Raw genomic sequence first — 24,109 nt, 5'->3', positions numbered from 1 at the left:
GAACAGCTGCGGACGCTGGCAGTGGGATCTCTTGGCGCCCGTTCAGCTCCGAGCAGTGAGAGGGATTTATTTATCTAACAACAGTAAATGATTCTCCCGGGCAACTCCCAGGCGTCCAGCCTGCAGTAAATACACTTTCAGGAAACTGTCTACCCTTCCTAGAAGCGCGCGCCGACCCTCCAGTGAAGGGAGGACCCCGGCGGCCCACATACTCTCATTTTCAGTGGAAACTGCCCGGCTTCAAATGCCCCCCGAATAAGGCCCCACACAGCCTGCCACCACATTGCCTTCGCATGCTTGACATGCTCCATAGGAAAGTTACCAGGTCCTGCAGCAGAAAAATCAAGAAAAAATGCACTATTTCTGGATGGCCACCATTAAATAGACCTGGGAACGGAGGTGGGCTGTCCTACCCGGTCCCATTAGCTAAATTTCTCAGCTTAGCTAGCTGGTGCTCATAGACTAGCATTTTCCGGAGTGATCTCTCTATATAACTGGTGTTCCTTGTGATCATGTTAGGTGGTACTCAAATAACATTTTTAATTTTAACAGTCAGATTTTTTTTCCCTAATACATACCACTAATATACCCAACCCACGGTACTGCAAATATAATTACGTAAGGTAAGTCTCGGTTGTTGTTTTAGGTCAATTTAGAGAAATATTCATAAACAAAAGCAGTAGGATAGCAAAATTACAACTAATTTTGTATTAATGAGGTGAAGTCAGTACAGTGTTTGTGCAGAAAGCAGGATTTATACCTTCAACTCATTCTCTAGGGGTCTCTGCCAGAATTTTAGGACATAAACAATCCCATTTTAACATCTTGTTAAAAATGACTGGATTTCGAGAAAGTCTGGTCAGGCAAGACAGAGCCCCTGCTCTGGGGGGGCCACGTCAGGGGCCACGGGGGCAGTAGATGTTGAGTGACAGAATGGGCACATGAGCAAAGTGGGGCCAGGACACTAGGCACCCAGGGCGGGTCCCCAGAAGGGGGGACAGTCTGACTGAAAACAAAATGCCTTTTCTGCAAGAGGCAGAATCCAGCGAATCACTGATACCACTCGTGGAAATTTGGACGGTGCAAGAGAAATTCCAATCCCTTTTCGAGAGTTGTTTCCGAAACACCTGGAAAGCTCCGGACGAGAAATATTCACGATGCTTCAAGGAGGCCTGCTCATCAGTACAGTCTAGTTCTCTATTTGTCACTTGATCGTAAATTAGGGATTACTTCCACACCAACTCTAAACACACATGCCGACACCCTCACTGCCACACCACGCACACTTACTGACGCCACCCCGGGGATCCACTGCTGGGTGACAAGTAAAAAGATTCTTACACGCCTCAGGTAATCTGTCCTTCGTCGATTACGGCTCATCAGTCTCTCAAAGGCTGGCTTTTCAATTCTCACATCTAACACGAAGAGACAGACAGCCACTATGTAAGTGCTCGTGATAAACAGAGTCTACACTAGAACAAACAAACGAAATTAACGGATAGTCCTAAACCATTTTTGAATCAACAGTTCCAACCCCTCACACACACGCTGCTCACCCCACCCCGCCCCCAAGCTCTGCCACCACCACGACCTTCTCGACCCTTCCGCATTTTCAGAGCTGCCCCTGGCAGAGGTCTCCTGTGGGATTTCCCCCTCCTTTTATTTCTGCATCCTTCTCTCCTCACTGCTGGGAGAGGTCCAACGAAGTAACAAGGAGCGTGAAGGAGGAAGGAGGCAGAAATGCCGAAGGCCATAAATGGCCTCAGACACTGGAAGGGATGAAAATACCAGATGAAGACCTTAAGTAAGGTAGATGCAGAGCATGGGTATAAAGCGGTAGCTTGGACAGGACTTACATGATTTTTCATAGTTTGGAGGTGCCGGAATAAAATCGCCAGACAGAATTTGGTGTGCCTGTGAAAAAGAGAGAGGAAGATAAACACCGACCACCTTCACAACCATAGAAACGTCACGGGGTTCCTTCAGCAGTGCCGTGCTCCCCATCCAAAAGCCACCGCGATAACAGATACTAGCAGTAAAATGGAACGATAAATTGGGGCAAATGTCGATGAAATAGGATAGGCGAAAGACTACTATCCTGAAACGCAAATGGCTTACGCAAATCATAAGAAAGCTAAATACTAATAGAAAAATGTGCAAAGGAAATGAAACTATCGATCCTCATTATTCGTGGATTCCCTATTTGTGAATTTGCCTACTTGGCAAAATTTACTTGTAACCCAAAGTCGACACCCACACTTTTGAGGTCGTTCATGGACGTGCACAGAGCGGCGAACAGTCTGAGCCGCCTGACACGCACGTTCGCACTCGAGGTTGAACGAGAGGCCTCCTCGCCGCTGCTTCTTGCAACTCTCATACGGTAAACAAGCGTCCCGTTTTCTGCGTTTTTATGCTTTTTGTTAGCGACTTCATTGTTTAAATGGCCCCCACACGTAGTGCTGGCGTGCCGTCCAGTGTTCCACAGCACGAGAAGACTGATGTGTTTCATGGAAAAAATACATGTGTTCATCTTCGCGTAGGCATGAGTTACAGTGCTGTTGACTGTACGTTCGATGTGAATGAATCGACAATATGTATCAAATAAGGTGCCTTTAAACAGGAACACGCATAAAACACATTTATGTATTGATCAGTTGATGAAAATGTGGCGGCCAGAGGCTCACAGGAGCCTGACGCTACGTCTCTCCTGCGAGCAGTGGCCTGCGGTCATTTAGGCTCTCTACCTGGAAATGACTGCTCAGAAAGGTTGGACTTACCACTCTGTGCTTGACATCAAGTGATCTTTTAAAGGAACTGGTTATATGAGGGAATAGACCTGCGTGCAAACAAAAAGGGAAAACCAGTGTTAGCGTAAAATTTCTTACGCTTCCAGTTAAGCTATACCAATAAATTGTACACATATCATTTATTTCCCTTTGGAATCTGACCAACAGGAAAGAGTCAGGTTAAGATGAAACTGACTAAATGCTAATTCCTAGGAAACACCCTGGAGCTTTTGGTGGGGGGTTGGGTAAAATTTTTTTATGGTACACATTTCAATTCTATTTTAAAAAGAAAACAGTACTGATAACAGCTAAGGAGACATTGATATTATATGAGCCTGTCATAAAAAAGGAGTTATCAGGATAAGTTAGTTTCACACGTCCTTTAGCTTTCTCGGAGGTTTTTCTGAAGTAGGCCTGTGATTAGGTCTCTGGACCGTGAACTTCGCCGGTTTTTCTCAGGGTGTTCCTCCCCTGCTTAGGTGGAACGGAGTGGCAGGGGGGTGGCTGGAGGTGGGTAAGTCCCCTTCTCCTGGGTCGGTTAGGCTATAACACCCCAGCAGACTAATTTCTGGTTAACTGGTTTCTCCTTATTAAGAAGAACAGTGTTCTGAGTATTTCAAAATCTTTTCTTTTCCTCTCCCTCTGCCAGAAACACAAAGGGGATTTCCCCCTGGTGTCCACTATGGGATCCTGGTCGAGCTCCTGAAGGTAAATCTTATAACGCCGTGGGACGACCCTATGCCTGGGTCCCCTGGAGTTGTCAGTTCCTAGGCTTGTCCGCCTTGTGCCTCCCGCAGTTTGTTGGTTACAGATGAGATACTGCACCCCTGGCACCGGTTGCGATGGTGGTTCCCACTGCTGGGTCTCTGCGTGGGTGTGCTGTGATGCTCCGTATTTGAACATCTGCCTCTCCAATTTGGGGGGCAGTGATTGGCCCTGAGTCCATCCCTCTCTTAAGGATCTGAGAAGAGTTGTTGAATTTTCAGTCTGTTCAGCTTTCTGCCTGTTAGGACAGAACGGTGATTTCCAGGCTCCTTACAGGCAGAATCAGAAACCAGAAGTCGAGGTAAACATTTTTCTGCCTGGAACCTTCTTCTATGATACACAGCTTATGCTCTTACAATCAGAGGAACGAAACCATGCCAAAATTCTAAGGCTATAAATTTTTATATGTCTGAAGAATCGCTGATGTATTTAACAATTTTATTGGGGTGAAACTTACATACTATAAAATCGACCCACTTTAAATGTACAGTTCAATGAGTTTGAGTAAATTTATCAAGTTATGCAAACATCACCATAATACATAATCTAGTGTTAGGACATTTTCATTATCCCAATAAGATCTCTCATGGCCATTTATGGAAAATCTCTTCTCTGACCTCCAGTCCCAGAAAACCACTAGCCCACTTTTTAAAATATATTTGCCTTTACTGGACATGTCATATAAATGGAATTGTACATTATGTGATCTTTTATGTCTGGCTTCTTTTACTTATCATAATGTTTTTGAGGTTTGTCCATCTGGCAGCTGTTTCAGTATTTTTTTCTTTCTGTTGATGAGTGGTATCCCATTGTATAAATATACCATATTTTGTTACCCACTTACCAGCCAACAGACATAAGGGTTATTTCCAATATGGCTCTCATGGATAACTCTGCAGTGAACATTCATGCATAAATCTTTGTGTAGACATATGGTTTCATTTCTCTTGGATAAATACCTAGGTATAGAATCGTTGGATCCTATGGTAAATTTGTTTCACTTTTAGGAAACTGTCAACGTATTTTCCAAAGTGACTATGCCAGGGAATGAAGGTTCCAGTTTCTCCATATTCTCACCAACGTTTATCACTGTCTGTCTTTGTGATTATAGCTATTCTTATGGATGCGAAGTCATATCTCATGTTGATTTTAACTTTCATTTCCCTCATAGCTATCATGTTATCAGGTATATTTTGATTTTAAAAAATAAAAAAATTAATTTGATTAAAAAAATAAAAATTTATCAATAAAGAAAAAGGGTCTCGTTTGTATAATATGATGGGGTCTGGTCATTAGGGATGAGTGACAGGAGAGAAATAAGAAATAGCCTTTGGAAAATACTCTTTGTTATTTATGCTATTTTATGCTGATACTTTTTAAAACAAGATATCTTAAGCTGAAGTCAAATAAAGAGTTCAACAATTTTTTAGCTAAATTCAAGAAAGACCCACTTTTCACACCTATCGTTAAAGCAGGTAGGTAAGAAGCTTGCTTGCACAGTTAGCTCTGATTATTTCATTGGCTATGAATCCTCAGCCTTTCAAAACTCTTATAAGTTCCATAGGACTGTCTAAGGCTCTAATTAGGTTTTTTTTTTGGTCACCCTTCCTTTCAAGAATTATGAGATAATTAGTAATTAGTAAATATGATACTATAATATAAAGTTTTGCAGGAAGTAAAATTTTGGAGGCATTTGGTGGATTATAGGGAGTAGAGAGGCATTAGAATTTTTGCTAGACCACTACGCGAGGGAGTAACACATTTATGTCCGTCTTTGGCCAAACTTGATCATTTTTCTAACTGAGCTAGAAACGTCTCTCATTTTCTTGAGTCTGTTTATGGAATGGAACACCAACCAGCTCACGTATGTTGAAGTACGGTTAACTCATGATTCTTTTCTTTGTGAGTTCACAGTTGACGAAATAGAGCCTACGGTGCACTTGACCTTGGCAGTTTCAGCTGGCCTTTCAATTAAGGCCATTTACTGTTACCCTAGTTTGCTTGTGTGCATCCACCTGCCGACTTCCACATCTTAGTCCTAGAACCGCAACCAAATCAGGTGATTTTGTTGATGAAAATAACAGTGATAGTAACTATGAACAAATTCCATATTCATGTATTAGGCCCTTAACTGTTGTGCCAACTTTGACAGAATGCTACAGGTACTTGGTTTTTCATGTAGATTGTCAAGAAAGCAAGTGTGGGTTAGTGAGCATCAGCCCTTTCGAAATCAGGGAAACTCGAGTTTGGGAGTATTTGTCTAGTATTCGTCCTCTAATCATTTAATCCGCCTACTGGGTGTATGTCATAGTACAAGTCTTAGCTGTGTTTGTGATTCAGTATCCTTTTCATAGATTGGGAATAATATGATTTCCTACTTACCCACCTCTGAGTTGCTTGAAACTTTGAGTTTCTGGAAATGAAACCACATGCACATAATGTTGGAAAGTGAAGACAAACCATTCTTAACCTTTCTGAGTACTGTGGTCCTAAATTGCACGTACACGAAAGAGGAGAATTTTGATCAAAGATGAACAACACTTAACCTACAGTCCATGGACACCTGGAAGGAGTTTAGACATGTGCACTGTTGGCTTGTAAAGGTGTCTTTGCGGATACCTTTCTGAAGACAGGGTTCAGAGCTTTCATCAGACTTTTCAAACTGCTTCAAAAAATATGAGGTATCTTAAAGAAAGAGCTGCTAACCACTGGGCTGGCTGACAGGGAAAATCTTTTCCTGACAGATTTTTAAGGATAAGGCATTTGATGATCTATACGTTAGGTTTAAAAAAGTTTATTCTATCACTATTGAGTTTCTAAAGTGTGATAATAGTATTATGGTTGTGGAAAAGAACATTCTTACTCTTAGGAGGCACAGGCTGAAGTATTCGAGGGCATACCGTTATGATGTCCGTAATTTACTCTCAATAGTTCGGCAAAGAAGTATATGCAAGTATTGACAGAGAGAGACTGAGATAAAGTCGCATGTTAACAAATATGGCAAAATGTTCAAATTGATGAATCGAAGTGAGAGTTGGTGAATATTGATTGGACTATTCCTTCAACTTTTCTATGGATTAAAAAAAATTATTTAAGTTCAGAATAAAAGACAAAGCATTCATTTCTCTGCCTTAATTTCACAACTATAGGTAAAGAAGGAATGCTATTATATTTTACAGTTGGCTAAAACAAGGCAGAGAAAAGATTAGGAAAATCAGCCAGCAGCATCGCGAATCACGTTTGAGCCATAACCAAGGAAAGACCTCACATCGAGGCTTCGCCTTCTCATCGTCTCCCCGCGTGACCCCGGCCCATCCCGTAGGCAAACACGTGGTTTGTTCGCACAGCCCACTAAGGCGACTGCGGTGCCCATCAACGTGCTACCTTTTAAGCTCACGGGCAGCAGCAACTGCAGCCGCCTCCTGCTTGATGTCATGCTTGAACAGTAAAGCGCACACGGGAACAGATGGCATCTTGTGACCTTCTTAATAACAGGCTTGGCTGCCGATGTTCCCTTGTGTCCAGTCTCTGCGGGGAATTTGGACGTATTTTCTGGCAAACACACTTAACCATTTATTAGACTGTTTTCCTGACTTAAAAATAGAGAGAGAGAAACAAAATTCCCAACATCTGCGGGGGACGTTGGTGTTCCTGGGTCTGGGGGCCCATCCTGGAGTTCTCTGGGGTGTGCTGGCAACCGCCAGCAAATCTGTCATTTTCAGGGTGGTGACGACCTCGGTCTCAGGCAAACTGCTTATCGGGCTGTCTAGATTTACTGGCGGCTAGTGTCAGCTTTTTTCTTCTGTAGTTTAAAAGAAATGTGTGCACTCCTCACAGCTAGGCATGCAAATTAGCTAGAAAACAAACTAAAGGCGGCATGCGCAGGTCCCTCTGCTGTGATGGCCCACACCAGGGGTGAATGTGGGAACCCCGTGGCTAGCGAGGCTTGTTCTAAGTCACCTTGGCCCCTCCACTGCACACCCTGGGCAGCTGTGGCTGTCAAGCTGCACGGTGAGGGGAGGAGTGGGGGGGGAGGGCAGCTGGCCCTCCTGCTCCTCAGCCATCCGTGGGCGCGCAGTTTTCCTTGGTGAACCATGGAAGGCAAAGCAGAGGGGTCCTGGGGAAAGACAATGAAGACTTGCACGCCAGAGCCGGAGGCGTCCTCTCCTCCCCTCACCAGAACCCGCTGGAAGGGCCCGGACCAGGTGGCAGTGGAAACTCAGCCCCTGTCAGGCACCAGGAGTGGGCGAGAGGGCGGAGAAAGGGCAAGAGCAGCCCCAGGGCACGTGGTGGGGTGGAAAGTGTGGGACCTCGGTGGATGGAAACGACTCAGCTGACAAGCACAGGATCACACGCAGGAGGAGATCGCTGAGGTCTCGGCTTCTGTTTGCAGTGGGGAGAGGCTTTCATTCCAGGGTTCCTCCTGGCCGCTGAGGGGAAGGGGAGAACCCTTCCCCAGGGCTCCACTCCTGGACTTCGGAGTAGAGGACAGAGAACACCTGGGAGAGGGGGAGGTCCCCGATGCCTCTGCCTGGGATAAGCCAGCCTGGCTGTGAAAGAAGCTTGACTAGGGAGCTGTGAGTCTCTCCCAGGAAAGCTTGGGGCAGGTTGCCTGCTTTGGCTGCCATTTACCCCTTTATTATTCCATCGCAGGGTTGGCCTATTGTCCCCTTATCAGACAGATCAGAAAACCTGTGGGGAAAGCCCCCTCTATTCCGGCATGCCCCGGCCATTCTGCCTCCCAGCCTCCAGGAGTGATAAGCTTTGGAAATGATCCCGAAACAGCACAAGGAGGCACATCCTTGTGACGTGATGGAAGGAAGATTAATGAAGCCCGGAAGCCACACGGCACCCACATTACTAAGAAAAGTAAGGTGCTTTCCTGCTTGGGCCCCACAGGTGCCAGGTAGTCTCCTGCCCAATGTCCTTCCTCTCTCTCACCCCAAGTCGTGTTTGCCATGACTCGTTTCTACAACCGCATGTGTATGTTTCAGATTGGGCGGTCCCCTGACTGTATCTCCTTCAGCCCATTACGGAACCTGGGTGAGGGATAGAGAGAGTATATAACTAAAATCCTGTACGTATGCAGCAGGGCCATATGCTATCTATCCACTCAATTTTTAAAGCATTACAGTTTGATGTGCTGCTGCGTAGGATTCTAAAGACTCCATTGGAAACACAAGTTTTTGAAAGGTTGCTTCTACGAAAACCGCATTCTAATTTTAAAAAGCACAATATAAATTCCCCTTTGGGAGACAAATTATAAATAAGAAACTGCCTTTATAAGTAAGTACGTTGTGAAGAAGAAAAAGTCAACAATGGTAGGTCCGTGTTCGTTCAACACACAATTACAGGGCATCTGGGCTGTGCTGAGCTCTGTCCCAGGTACTGGAGAAACAGAGACAAGACAGACAAGTTCCTGCCCTCATGAAGCTTATGTTCTAGAAAAAGAAAGAAAGAATAAACAAGTAAACAAATACAATAATATATAGAAAGCAAACTAGGCCTTAAGATAGAAATTAAGGGGGAAAGAGTTTGAAGAACTTACTTTAAACATGGTGGCCAGAGAAAATCTTTCTTTAGAGGTGGCCTTTAAATCCAGACTAAAGTTTAAAGCTCGGCAGAGCTAAGATAATTGCATTCCAGCAAAGAGAACGCATGTGCAAAGGTCCTGGGGCAGGGAATGGCTTACTATTTTCACGCTATTAAAGGAAAGTATTGTAACTGGAACAGAGTGAGCAAAAGGGAAGGCACAAAATGAGACTGGGAAGATAAGCAGGGTCATAGTCACACTTGCAATAAAAGACCTTGTTCATATTCACACTTACCTAAAAGCCCTTGGCAAGGAATTAGCATTTTATTGCAAGCGTGACAGGAAAGAGAGAAGTGACATCATCTTGTTTAAGCTTTCAGATCTCCCTGTGTGAAGACACGACTTATGGGGTAGTCTGGTGAGTTCTTATTGCTTTTAGAAGTCTTCCAAGGTTTGGAGAAGGCTTCACGAAGAAACGAAAGTGAGAATAAAGGAATACAAGAAAAACAAGATGTTAAAAATGGACACGAACACTCAAAGTAACAGCACAAACCCTATTCATGCTGCTTAGAATATTATTTGGTTCTTGTCAATACTCTCCTAGACACTGTCACTCTTGAAAAAGGCATAACATCGCATAAAAACAGTTCCAGGCTGCTGATGCAGACACTTGAAATAGATTATCTGTGGTTGGGGACGACCCCAAGGAGATCTTATTTACACATACAGCCACATCTGGGCTTTGACGTGGTCGTACCACATAAAACCTCCTCCCTGGTACATATTACATCTCCTGAAACAGCAAGAGCAAAAGAGGCCAGTCTACCCTTCGCAAGGGTAACTGGGGCTCATCGTAGAGGGATGCGGGTGTGGGACACAGGTAAAGTGCTGAGAACAAGAGGAGGGACCGGGCGAGCCAGCGAGAGCTGCCCGGGTTGTAACGCAGTCTGCATTCCACCCTGCTCTTCATAAACTGCTTCTGCTAGAGAGAAGCTTTTTTTTTTTCCTTTTCTTTTCTTTTCTTTTCTTTTCTTTTCTTTTCTTTTCTTTTCTTTTCTTTTCTTTTCTTTTCTTTTCTTTTCTTTTTCTTTTCTTTTCTTTCTTCTTTGAGGGAAGCTTTTTAATTGAACAAAACCTGCTAGAATTGTTTTAGCAGAGTGTAAATGGAGAGAAAATTCGATTGTTTAACAATTTCTGTTTCTCGTACTGAAGCTTTATGACATTTGATTTTTATTTTTATTAGCTATTGCTTCATTCTTCTTGGGATATGAGAAGCGAGCATACGATGGGGCCGCAATAGGGAAAAGCCACAACCAAATCAAAGACTTGGAATGAAAATTAACAGCAGTGTAAAAGAAAAACCACTGTAGGCAGAACAAATAAGACGGACTCTTTGAAAGGCAGTTGTGAGGAAGAATTTGAGAACTTCTCTCTTATGATGACAGTGAATCGCACGCAAAGTCAGCCCAGCCCATCTGATTTGCATCTCTATATGAATGGATACATTTCTACAAAGAGACAATCTGCAGACCAGTATCCATCAGAGGCGAACAAATGCATACAGTGGGCTTGTACTGACGATTTGATCTTTAGTTTCATGTTTTAACTCCCTTCATTAGAGGCTTCCGGCACAATTAAAATTGATAATCCAAACATTAAACATGGAAATTGAAGAGAAGCAGAAGATAACTTATCATTTGGCCAAATTACATGATTCCGCCTTGATGTACTGTCGCCTCTCAATGAAGAGCGTACTTATCAGTTAAATTAAAATGACACACAGGAAAAATCTATTAAGAAGCCATCATCATGAATATATACACTTACACCTTTCCTCCCGCCAATACTTTACCATAAAAACAGGAGAGGAGATAGGAAAATCAAATCAGACCTATCATACAGTGGTACGTTATCACATTTGCTCCTCATGTGACCGTGCTTGAGATACCCCCACCCACCAACCACGGACTGCTAGGCCGTCAGCGCTCACAGGCCGCAGGTGATTAGCAGGGTTAATCAGAATTCTGAAGAACACAAATAGCATATAAATATAATAGGATTATACTTTGTGCTACTCAGATCAGATGCACTGTCACTTTAGCTTACTATGAATGATGTGATCAGGCTGTTTAATTTCCTGTCCCCTAGCACAGATTTGTCTCCCAGCTATGTAGTGCGTTTCAATTTTATGTTCATTACTGCAAAGGGGAGAAAGAAAGTCTTTGCACACATGATTAGCTGTCTTGTTCTCGTGCCGCGACAAACCATGGAGGAACGCATAAAACCCATCTCGAACGTACTATTCCCATAAAGTCACATTTTATTAGGGAAGCCAGCAGAATAGCGATCATCAGAGGCAGCTGTGAAAAACCTTTGTCTCCATTATTTAAGAAAACCCCATAGGGCAGCAGGTTAGCTCTTTTCACCCATCCCACTCTCGACACATGCATACATATTAAACCTTTAAATAGTACAGCAGAAAATATTACCAGAAAGTTTCATAAAATGCTAAAAATATCCTAATTGGAGATTACATCAGTCTTATTGAACCTTCAAAGATTCGACCCTGAGAGATGGATATTATATGAGAAAAGCCTATGAGTGTGTTTCCTCCTCCTAATCAGAGTGTGCGACAGGTTGGCCAGCTGTCCCCCTCCGGTGTGTGTAGCTGTTACGGGGAAGTGGCTGCCAGCGGAGGGATCCACCTCAGAACCTCTTGGCATCCAGGTGGAGCCTCGAGACTACTTCTCCCATTGGAACGCGAGCACAGACATGTGCGTCATTTCCCAGCTGACGTGATCAAAAAGCAGGGGCGCCTTCTCTACCCTTTACCTGCCCCAACACATGCCAGGTAGAGACAAAGGACTCTGGGGCCCAAAGGGATGGTGGAACCCCAAGATGAAGGAAGTCTGTGCCCTTTAATGACCATGTGGAAGGTCTCTGCCTGCAATGAAGAGAGTAGTTATCCTTTATATGAAGAAAATATATATATATATATTGTGTTAAGCAACTGGAGTTTGGAGGTTTATCTATTATAGCAACTAGTATTATTCCTAATTTAACTGAAACAGTGGGGAGGTGGTTATGCATTACCGGTTGGTGGTTTATAGCTTTGCTTTCTCTTCTTAGTTCTTTGATGCACCCAGTAAAGCTCAGATTACATTATCTAGAGCTCCAAACTCTGGCAGAAGTTATATTCTGGGATTAATTGGAAGAGGAAAATTTTTGCCTTGAAATAACTATCATTTTTTAACCGTGATGGATCCAGAGTGAAATATGCTCATTTTCTTGCTAAAGACACATCATCGATCGCCTCTGGTAGACAAATGGAAACCATGTGGACTACAATCGAAAACCTAAAAATTATAAGGACAGCGACCTTGGCAGGACGGCTCTGCTCAGAACCAGTGGTGCTGCACTCACCTTTATCATCTGGAGCGTCTTGGGGACCAGTCCTGCGGAGAGCAGGACCGCAGGCGGAGGAGTCTGGCCATGACAGCCTGAAGAACGCAAGAGAAGAAACAATTCATAAGTTTGTAGGTTTGTACGTCACAGTCTATGAATTTAGAGGGATGCTCACTCATCTTTTCATCTGATTTCTTAAACTTTTGCATCCTCTCTCCCCCTCTTTCCACACTCCCATGAGGTCAACCCGAGTTGGACTTTCTCATTGTCTTTAGTGATTTGTTTGTTCCCTGATGTCATAGAAGGGTAAACTTGTTCAACTTTTGTACATGAAAAGCTCAAACATTAAGTTCATAATTGTTTTAACAGGATTTATGAGTCTTTCTCCAGGGAGCTGTTTTCAAAATAAGTGCTCTTAATGGAATAGGAAATAAGACAGTAATTATATTTGTTTCTCCATAAAACTTAGTAGCAGTGGAGTAACTTGGGGACCTGCAGATGCTGCGTCTCTCCTCTGAAACACATCTGTATTTCAGTTTCTTTGAATCCAGATGTGACACTCTTTGTAGAGAAACCAGGGCTTACTGGGAAATGCAGGTTGTTTTCTATAGAATGAAGAGTCATTAATTTCTTGAGTGCAACACATGGTGGCTATTGTTTTAGGGCCTCCGACTGGGGAAGCAGTGTCTCCAAGCCACAGGGACCTTAAACTGTATGTGAAGTAGGGGGAGAAGGGAGTTGCTGTCAGCCTCAAGGGCCCTAAGATGCTCTTGTACGTGTGTTCAGCCAACAAACCAGTCCCAACGCCCCTGAGACAACGGCTGGTGGCCCGCCCTGCGTCCTTCTTCTCCTAACTTATGACAGCAATTGAATCTGCTGAGGGCATTAATTTGAAAATGCAGATTTCTGAGCCCAACCCCAGTAATGATTTTTTGATGGCTTTTAAGGCAGGTGTTCATATGCAGGTGGTCAGTAAAGCGGTTTCCTGACTCCACAGCAATCACTTCTTTGCTTCTCTTCATATTTCGCATCACCTAAGCAGACATACCCAAACATGACAGTTTGGTTTGGGCTTTTTTATTTTGTTTTGTTTTGTTTTTAATTTTACATAAATGGAAGTATACACGTGTATCTGGCTCAAAATGCTCAGCATTATGTTTGTGACATTACTGGGTATGACCCGAGTGTGTTCATGTTCACTGACGTTGTATGAAAATATACCACTACCTATCCATTCTACTGTAGACGAATAGTACTTATTCTGTACTTGGCTTATTTTCAGTTTTTTGGCTTTATGAAAAATGCTGCTATGAACTTACTTGCACTTGTCTCTTGGTGCCTGTGTGAAAATGCCTTTCAGTTGGGTAGATATTTAGGATTGCTAAGCTTTAGGGTATCCACAGCATCAACTTTAGAAGGTGAGACCAAACTGTTTTTCTAGAGTGAAATCCATGGACCTTCCCACCAGCTGTACATGAGACGTCTCCTTGTTCTACATCCTCACCAACACTCAGTACTAGTGGCCTTTTTAAGTTTGCCCTTTCTGGAGGATTATTCTATATGAGTCGTCATGTCTCCTTAGGCTCATCACAGCAGTGACAGCTTCTCAGACTTCCCTTGTTTTGATAACCTTGACAATGCTGAGGATTACTGATCAGGAATTTTGTAGAATGTCCCTGAATTGGGGGTTGTAAGTTTTTTCTCATGATTACACGAGGGTAATGTATTTTGGGAAGGAAGATCCCAGAGGTCAAGTACCATCTTCATTCTCTCACCAAAAGGTAAAGCCTGCCACTGTGGCTTATCCATGTTGACATGAACCCTCATCAGCTGACTCGAAGTAGTGTTAGGTTTTCCCACCATAAAGTCACTTTTTTCCTCCCTTTCTATACTCATTGGAAGAAAGTCACACACGTGGCCCACACTTAGAGAGCAGCGAGTCATGTTCCACCCCCTTGAGTATCAACTTACTACATAAATTATTTGGAATTGTTCTGCATGGACTACGGGTCCTTTCTACATCATTAACGTATTTAGCCAAGCATTTCATTTTTGACAGTATGGACTCATATTTATTTTCTACTTTAGTCTATAATCCACTACTCCTTTATTTTGCTGCTCAAATTTTTCCAGTCCTGGCAATTGAAAATTCTTTCAGTTGGCTCAGTTGTTGTTGTTTTGGTTTTTTTGACCTTCCATACTTTCTGGCACTATAAGATGCTCCAGACTCATCTTGAATATCTCATGCCCCAACGCAGAATTGCCATTTCCCCAAGAAACACTGGTTCCTTTACTGGAGAATGGTATTAGAAAACAAAATCCGGGTAGTAGGTGTGGTTGTTGTTACAAGGTATTGCTTCTAGGCCTGTCAGCTGATGGTCCATACTGATATGGGCTGCACATACAGACTTTCTTCCAAAGAATAATATAAATGTCCATATGAACCTCTGTATATACACAAGCCTGTAAATTTTTCTGTATGTAAACACCTATGTCTGTAGTAGGCTAATATGAGTTCATACTGATGTATCCAGTTCTTATCCATTGCCACATGAAATATTTGGGTCTCTTCCCCTTGTTAATATTTAACCTCCCACTCCAACAGCAAGAAACCTGGCTCCCGTATTCCACCATCCATTTCCTTTATTGTTCATAGTGGTCTCAGAATTGTCACCTGTCTCTTCCGCAGGAGAAAACTTTACCGACCAGAATACAGTTCCTCTAGCTTTTTAGTCTCACAAATTCCTCTCGTTTCCGAAGTTACTTCAATCAGCATCTTATTCCCACATACCCTTCAGTGAGGCTGTTTCACATATTTATAATGCAAATCTTTTGACATATTTTGGATCCCATCCTAGAATCTCCTGATCTAAATAATTGTTTTAAATATATATTTATATGTAAATATTAATAAATAATAAATACATTTATTTATATATAAATATTAATATGTTAATACATAAATAACATATATTTGTATATATATATATATTAAGGTTTATCCTTTGTTCTATAAAGTTCTATGGGTTGTGACGAAAACCTGATATCTTGTATTCACCCTGACGGTAGCATACAGAATAGATTCACTGACATGAAAAAAAAAAAAAAAATCTCTGTGCGTCCCCTGCTTGATTCTCACACATCCCCTGACAATCACAGATCTGTCCATTCTCTTAGTTCTGCTTTTCTGTAACGTCATATGATTGAAATCCTATAGTATGTGATATTTTCAGACTGGCTTCTTTCACTTAGGAATATGGAGCTATGATTCATCCATGTCTTTTTGTGGTTCGATACCTCATTTCTTTTTATTGCTGGATAATATCCTATTGTACAGATGTACCACAGTTGGTTTATCTATTCGCCTGTTGAAGGACATCTTTGCTCCTTCCAGTTTTGGGCAATTATGAATAAAGCTACTATAAACATTCACGTGCAGGTTTTTGTGTAGATTTGTATACACTTACAAATCAATTAGGGAATTACCTAGGAGCATGACTACCAGACCTTACAGTAAGACTATGTTTAGTTTTCTAAGAAACTGCCACCTCTCTTCATTTTGAACAAAGTTCTCTATTTGTTTCTTTCAAAGCATCCATGGTGACTGTCCCCTCACCAGACTGTAAGCTCCAGGAAAATAGGACCATACATGTCCAGATCACTGTAGTAGCCCCAGCTTCTGGTCTAGACCTTCCTCAGAGTAGGGTCTTAATAAATATTTGATTAATGAATGAATAATTTAATGAATAAACAAAGCATCAGGCCTTAAAAATCTATAATTGTGCCATACCTTTGCCTTAAGAATTTCAAAATGCAACTCTTCCCTTATTTTAACCTTGGCAGACGACTAGAATTGATACCAACATTCCATAACAGCTTAAGTTCTGTACCACACTAACCTCCATTCTCCCTATGCAGGGTCTTTTTGTGTGTTTATGAACTTTACATATTTGCTGTTAAAACTGATTCAGAACCAAATGATCAAGACTTATGCCAACATTCCTCCGTCTTGCACAATATGGGACGTCAATGTGTGTGGTGAATAAATAAGTTGAGTAAAAAGTATTATGCTTTGTATACTTTAACATTTTCCTGACTTGATACATTTTAAATGATCGGTCATTTCATATTTTCTCAATAATCCCCATAAATCGTTTTAATTTGATAACCATGTAAAAAGTCTCTTTATACTCTTACAAAATTTTAACCAAACAGCTTTTGCTCAGAACTTAAGACATTTGTCCTTGGGGTTAAAATTAACCAAGAAGAAGATGAAAAACAAAATCATATTTAAAATATAACCAGTACTTTCAAAATGAGCTAAATATGCCCTTCATCTTCATTTGTAACCCTTGCTGCTTCTTAGCCTACAACAGAATAAACAATAGTTGTGCAAAGGATAGATTTACATTTCTGAAGTTCCAAAAAACAAACAACCTCACAGGCTTGTGCTCTTCTGTTGTTTGCCTTGGTCGAAATGATTCACGTAATGATCATACACTCTCAGTAGAAAACAAGTTCAAAGTTATGTACATATTCACCAGACGTTGCCTTTCTGCATTTTTCCTAGTTATTAATGTTCTCTCCACTCTGAGAAGTAGATATATTTGGATACCAGCTCTCAGAATGTTTTCAGACAGGTCCCCAGCAGTGATGATGTCTCTCTCCAGGCCAACAGGTGCCTTGAAATTCACAGAATTAGCAAAGGAACTCTCAAAATTATTTCTAGTGTCAACATACTTGAGAGCTATTAAAAACCCAGAGACTGTAGTTTGTTGGAACAAACCGGACAAGGCATCCAATCGGGAAGCACTTGAGATGTTTTAGCCTTAAGCATTGATTCGATCATTTGGAAAGCTCCGGAAGGCAATATACCTCATATTTGTTAGGGTCTGATTTGAGTTATTCCTCACATCTCAAGTAGGAGTCAATAATCCAATTGTTTTTCAAATAGATTTCCAGAATTTGGACAAGATATTTGACCATTAACATACAGAGGGACATTTTTCATAACGAGTCCTCATTTTTTCACATCTCCACTTATGCTTTCTGTGCTTCTCTGATAATTCTCGGGATTAACCGCTTTTTCCCTCAGGCGTCCTCTCTCCACACGGCTCTCCTTTCCTCTCTCCACCTTCTAAACCAGCTCAGGAAACCTGCTTCGCTGCGATCTTCCCTCCAATGCCCGTTTCCCTGCCACAGATGCTGATAGCATCTCCCCGCCTGGTGCTGATTACTTGTTTCTATGGTTTCCATTACCACATTAAACTGAAATTATTATTATTATTATTATTATTATTATTATTATTATTATTATTTTCCTGTGGGCCTATCATAGGGCTTGGCTTACAGCAAACACTCATCAAAAGACAATGCAAATGGGGGAAGTAAAGGATTTAGTTTACTTTCTTCCTGCCCTAAGGGAATTTTTCACAAAAAAGTGGAAAAAACTAGACAAGAAGCAAAGTGAAATGCTCAGGAGCACCTCTTTGCTGAGCAGAGAACAACAACAACGACAAAAAATCTATATTTTTAATCAAAGGCTCAGCATATTTTTATCTTTTCAAGAGTATGTTATAATTAATATACAAAATTTTACGAGCACTAAATAGAGAAGACTGTCATAATTTCAGCTGATAACTGACATTTAGCTCTTCTTCCCACTGACATTTACACAGGAAAATATGCAGAATTAAAGCCTAGGAAGTCTCTCAGGGTTTACAATGCCCTCTTTCTTCTAATAACATTCTTGTCTATTTATAGTGACAGATCCAGGTGCAAAGTACAAAGAAATCTTACTGGTGACACTCAGGCCAAAACTCCCCTGCTTTAAACCGGCTGCACGTGGACTCATCCAGTTGTTTTTTCCGGTAACTGCCTGCGTATGTCGTTACAGAAGAATCTGACCATCTCGCTTCCTTCTGCCAAGATGCTCCAGCCTTGTGTCTGATCTGATCGAACTCTTCAGAAGTCAGAGGGCGAAAGGGCAGGAGAATTTCTGGAGTCAAGTAGAAGAAGCGTGACATAGCTATGGTTGGCCTGCTCTGAATGACCACTTTTCAAGCCCTTTGCATGATGCAGAATTAGTTTCCTTTAAGCAGCAAGAAGTCATCGGCTGGGCTCACCTAACTTTGTAACTCTGGCGGTTCACAGAATGTAGACGCTCAACTCTCAAAGTTGCCAAGCAACAGATCACAGGGTTCCATAAATACGGCCCCCAATTTTAACTAGCAAATTCATAAGTTATATACGTTTCTGGCGTTTGTTCTAAGCAATACGCTGCTACCAATGATGTCACGAAAGCAGGTGGCAACTGCTTTTATAAATAAAATAGTGAATCCTAATGATGGTGGATTAAGAGGCGGGAAGAGAGATAATAGGACAGCGCCGAGCATTCGTTTCTTCTCCAGACTGGCTTCCAAGGGTCTGGAGGCACACATGAACTGCTTCTGATGTCAACGACAACAGGCGACTCGAATAGCTTCTCATGTGTCATAGAGCAATCGATGGTTCTTCAGCTGGCTGTGCACGATCGCTGGCCCCGGAGCTGCTAAAATAAGCAGCAGCTTGGGCCTCCCCACTCCCTGCCCCCACCCGTAGAGTCCGATTTAATTGTTCTGGAGGAGGGCCTGGACAGGACGTCGGCGTGTTTTTTAAAAGCTCTCTCTTGGAGGATTCCAAAGAGCAGCCAGGGTTAAGAATTAAGGTCATTGAAATGTCACCGTGAACCTTTTTTAGGCTGAGAAGTCATAGCATTCAATCTAGTCACACAATTTCCTCCATCCTTCATTAATAATTACTCTAAGTCTGGTTAATATGTTTGCCTATCCTTCTCCACATTTATAAATTATCGATCCAGTGGCAAACAGAAACGGATCTTTCAGCCTTCCTCCTTTCTTTAATTGACTCTTAGAACAGTAGTTCTCAACCCTCGCACTCATTCGCGTAACCCGTGGAATTCCTTATAAATACAGCTGTCATGCCTCACCGTCGTCAGCAACTCTATGAGTGGCTCCATCGTCAGCATTGAAAAAGGAATCCCCATTCGTGATCGGATCAACACCTATGGGGCAGGTTAAATATGCAGAGGACCAAGCCCTACCTTCACACACTATAGGAAAAGCCCACAAATCAGCATATATATTTATATTGTTACATGATCCTGATATACTTAATCTCCGAATACTGGGAATTCTGCCCCAGAAGCTGAATTCAAACAGTCTATTACTATGAGGCTGACACGTTATTGGGTACGTTTCCTTGAGAAAAAAATGATTTGCAAATAATTGTTGGTATTTTGGCATTTCTTTCCTTAAAACTTTGAAATCTGGAACATAAGCACCTTGGCCTAGAAGGATCAGGCAGATGTTTTCAGATTTGGCTGCTTTTTCTCATGGCGTGGAAGGCTCCTTGGAGAAATCCAGAAATGATAAGAAGATGGATATAAAGAGCGAAGGAGAGGAGTCAAAACTGACTGCCCGGCTCGTTACGACCCACCTGGTGTCAGGCAGCAACTGCTTATATGCTTAAACCTTTAGCCATTCTAGCAAAAACGATGGTTTTAAAGAAATCTCTGCTAGCAATATATATTACTTCGAGGCAGAAAAATAAAAAAGATCGTGAAAGGCTATTTGTAGAAAACATTTACAATTTTCTTCTTAGGTTGTGTAGGAGTCTGTAATTTGTAATAAAATAAGCTCTGATAAATAAATTGTGATATGTTGCTTTATTATCGCATTCCTGTCCTTTATATTCTTAGTTCTTCTCCCCCAATCAATTAGGATATCATTTTAACAATTATAACCTCAAGATCCAAGAGTAATAAAACTTAACGACTTAAGGGAAAATGTCTAATGTTGGGTTTAGATGGAATAACAGCTTAGTTCATCAGTCTGTCTCAGATGTTGAACTAGTCTGTTAAAAATAAGCTGAACTTCAAATTAAGAGAATAAGTGCAACAGACTAACTGAATTTATTATAAGTATTTAATCTATAAAATCCTAGAATTCTAAAGGGCCTCATTCTTATTCTTTGTTCTCATTTTATCAGATGCTTCATTACTTCCCTTGGACACTGGTATTCAGGGCTCATATGTCTGATGTGGCTTCCATGTTGAGTCTGCTCTAAAAACTTCCCTTTGTAAGTGGATAATGGCAAGTTATGTGGTTCCATCTGGTATGTTAAATGTGAAGAATAAAACCTAACCAAAGTACCTTGACAATGAACTCTGGATTGTGAGTGCAATTTAGCAAAAATAGAAGCTTCCTTCCTGAGTGACCTCATACACAATAAAACCAGAAGGTACATATCACCTAATGGGCGGTGGGGGGAGGCAGGCTTTGACCAGGCTTAATGAGGTATTAATAGATGTTAATTAAGAGAGTCTCAGGGTTAAGTAAATTTCAGATAAGTTCAAATAAACATGTTTCTTTGCTGTAGGACTTAGAGCCTTTAATATTTCAATATGCACTATGAATCTTTCGAAGGGGCCTAGATAGTTCAGCATTCCCAAAACATATTTGACCACAAAACTCCTTCCTTGGAGTGGGGAGCATGTCTGGGTATTGCTGTTCTATGGAACAGTCCAGAACTGAAAAGCCAAGGATCTCCAGAGCTAAGACTATGGACAATCTGTAGTCTCTACAGTTTACTAGATCTTGACTAGATCTCCTGCCTAAATCATTGACAGACTGGCAAGAGGGTGGTTCGAAAAGATTTTTTTAAAAATTGAGATGCAACATCAAACAGTAAAGTACACAAATATACTTTACAGATGTGTACATCCATCCATGTGACCACTACCCAGATGTGTCACTCTGTTCCCTTCACTCCAAACAGCATGTAAACACACACAGACACACACAGGTCACCACTATTTAGATTGCTGTCACCATAGACTAGATATGTCAGGTTGTATTCAGTGAAGGAAGAAACTTACTGAAGCCATTCCAAGATGAAACCCAGGAAGAAACAAAGCAATATAAAAGGCAAAAAAAAAAAAAAAAAAAGTAGAATTCTCTTGAGAAAAAGAGAAAAAAGATCCCATATGAAGCTGAAGCTTCCATCTCAGCAAGAATCAGTCGTCTGCTGAAGGAGCCAAATTGTGATTTTTGGGTAAGTGTGGTCATCGGCTGATTGAGCACACATAATATGTTATAGTTAATAACTTTTTGAGTCTGTCAGTTATAATAATATTAACTCTTAGCCCTTGATCTTGGAATAATTTCTTCATGCTTACCAACTGGAAGTTTTTAGTAACTTACTTATCAAAACTTGTGCGGTACATGGTTTAAAGGACACAGGAAACTAGGAACCAGTTGCAACAGGACTAGATAGAAACAAAGGGAGGGAAAAATGCAAAGGAACAGGAAAAGGAAATTGATAAAATTAGCGAGAAGCCTAAAAGGAAAGCCCTTTTTTCTTTCTTTCTCGAAATTTCTTTTTCATTATGTTTACTGTTAGAAAACTGAAATTGATTTCAAATAGTGTATATGCTTTGATTCCGAATTTGTTTAACCAAAAGTATGTGTGTATATATATGTATAAGAAAAGGCCTACTGGGCTATATAGAAAAATGTTAATACTTATTATAGCTGAATAGAAGGATTACATGTAATTGTTATATTTTACATTCCTTTATTTTTTAAACTTTTAAAAATGAATATATGTAATATAATCAGGTCCAAGGTGTTACCTTACAAAAACTAAAAAAAAAAAAAAAAGAAAAAGGAATGCTTCCACATATAACCAATCTCCCATAGCTTGCAAAGAATCTCTTTTAGGTTCATAATTATTTTTCTCTTCCACTTCTCTGTTAAACAAACAAACAAGCAAGCAAACAAAAAACAACTCTAAGACAAAGAGCTAAAAGTTAAATACAGTGCTTCTTAAACTTTTCCTCTTGTTCTGGGCCCAATAATTAGGGGTAGGGAGAGAAAAAGGCATACAGCTTTTTCGTGTGTGTGTGTGTGTGTGTTGGGTGGGGAACAGGGAAATAGAAACAGGAAAAGATCAAGTATATAGTAGACACCAAAGTGAAAAAAGTTAATGGTTGCCATTTTCAAAGGAAACCCTGTGAATTCATAGGTACCCATAAGGAGATAATCCATAAATTGTATCACACACACACGTGAACAAAACAACAAAGACTCATAACAACTGAAACTAAAAATGAGCCATAATAATGGGCAAGGCTTTCTGGATTTCACATAGGTACCTCTTGGGATAACAGCATGTGGTAATAGGTGATTTCTTCAGTTCACCCGAGAGTGATGGGGAAGGAACTCACGAGCTGAGTGGGCCCATCTTCCCTGCACTAGAAAATTAGCCATCACAGTACAATTCCGCTTGTACAACACTCTTAGTCTTACACAGAAAACATCATTAGGATAATCAAAAGTCATTGAGAAGAATATCCTAAAAGGTACTTCGAAGTTTTATTCTTGCTTAAGTAACTTAAGTCTTGGGAGAGTCTCCTGTAAATGATGATGATGATGATGATGATGATGATGATATTATTATAAATTAGTGACAATAGAAGCAAACACTTATATGTTCTAGACACTTTTTAACCCCTACACATAAATTTATTTAAAACTGTTATTAGTCTGCTTGACAGATGAGGAAACCGATCCACAGAAAGTTTGCCCAACATGACACTCACGTTAGAACTGGAGGTGAAACCCAGGCGGGTGGCTGCAGAGCGTGGGCTCTGGGGACCACTGAAAACTACATCTTTAACTCGCTTTACTCTCTATATCCCCACCCACCTCTGCCCATGCCCCCTTCTTCTCTGGTCCTAGGCTTGCTGACTACTCCCCTTCTCATTAGTCCTGTCCAAAAGCAGCCCCAACAACCTGGATGCTACTGAATTTCGTAATCAAAGACGTTTCTAATTGTCGACCTAATAAATGTGCCCTGCAGAGAAAGACCAAAGAATGTCTTATTGATTGTAAATAGTAACATACAAAACCCTCACAACCCTAGAAAATTTCTAAACTAAGAAGAGAAATTCTAGAAGTTATTATCCATGCATATTTCCAAACTGGGATTCTAAAACAATTCTTCGTTAAAAGGAAATTAATCATCGTGGATTACAGTTTCTAAATGCTTGAAGGCCAATAATAGATAGAGGAACTCCTCAGAGCTTTCAACATTTGAATCCTACCTGGAAGGTCATGGCTAAAATGATCTGTTAATGCATGTATGTTGGTGAACAAAGACCAGAAGACAAATCCTCTTAGGATTTAATTGACAGATCCTTCACTGGCTTTCTGGGCAACAGGAAAGTTTACCTCCCATGTTGTTGGCTTTGTCAAGTACAAATCCAAGCTCTGTTCCATTTTGCTGCTGAATCTTGTCTACATAGTTAGGTGTGCACGGGAGGAACGTGCCCAAGACCTGGGAACACACTACCCTAGAATGATCAACACTAATACTCAGCCCCATCTCTTTTAGATAAATCTGTATGGCAGCAGATTTAAAGTGCGTACAAGTATTTATATGCCTGTTCCTGCATTTCTTGGATTATACTGAGTTGTGTGCTCTAAGCTTAGAGAGACACATAGTATTTTGTCCTACAGAAATGTGGGTATCCCGACAAATGCAATTTTAGGGTAAG

The 24,109-nt window shown here is 41.2% G+C and overlaps 1 protein-coding gene across 1 annotated transcript; it reads right to left on the bottom strand.

Annotated features, from left to right (window-relative positions):
* Window positions 1–896: 896 nt before the first annotated feature.
* Window positions 897–18,515, bottom strand: CUNH4orf51 (chromosome unknown C4orf51 homolog). Its single transcript, XM_036234400.1, is given in 8 exon segments — window positions 897–977; window positions 979–1,017; window positions 1,019–1,135; window positions 1,291–1,415; window positions 1,857–1,914; window positions 2,778–2,836; window positions 12,508–12,584; window positions 18,289–18,515. Coding segments are annotated over 8 exon segments (783 nt in total).
* Window positions 18,516–24,109: the final 5,594 nt, after the last annotated feature.

The sequence above is a fragment of the Rousettus aegyptiacus genome, unplaced genomic scaffold (assembly GCF_014176215.1).
Source record: "Rousettus aegyptiacus isolate mRouAeg1 unplaced genomic scaffold, mRouAeg1.p scaffold_m13_p_16, whole genome shotgun sequence".
Classification (NCBI taxonomy): domain Eukaryota; kingdom Metazoa; phylum Chordata; class Mammalia; order Chiroptera; family Pteropodidae; genus Rousettus; species Rousettus aegyptiacus.
This window is presented reverse-complemented; position numbering and strand designations above follow the sequence as displayed.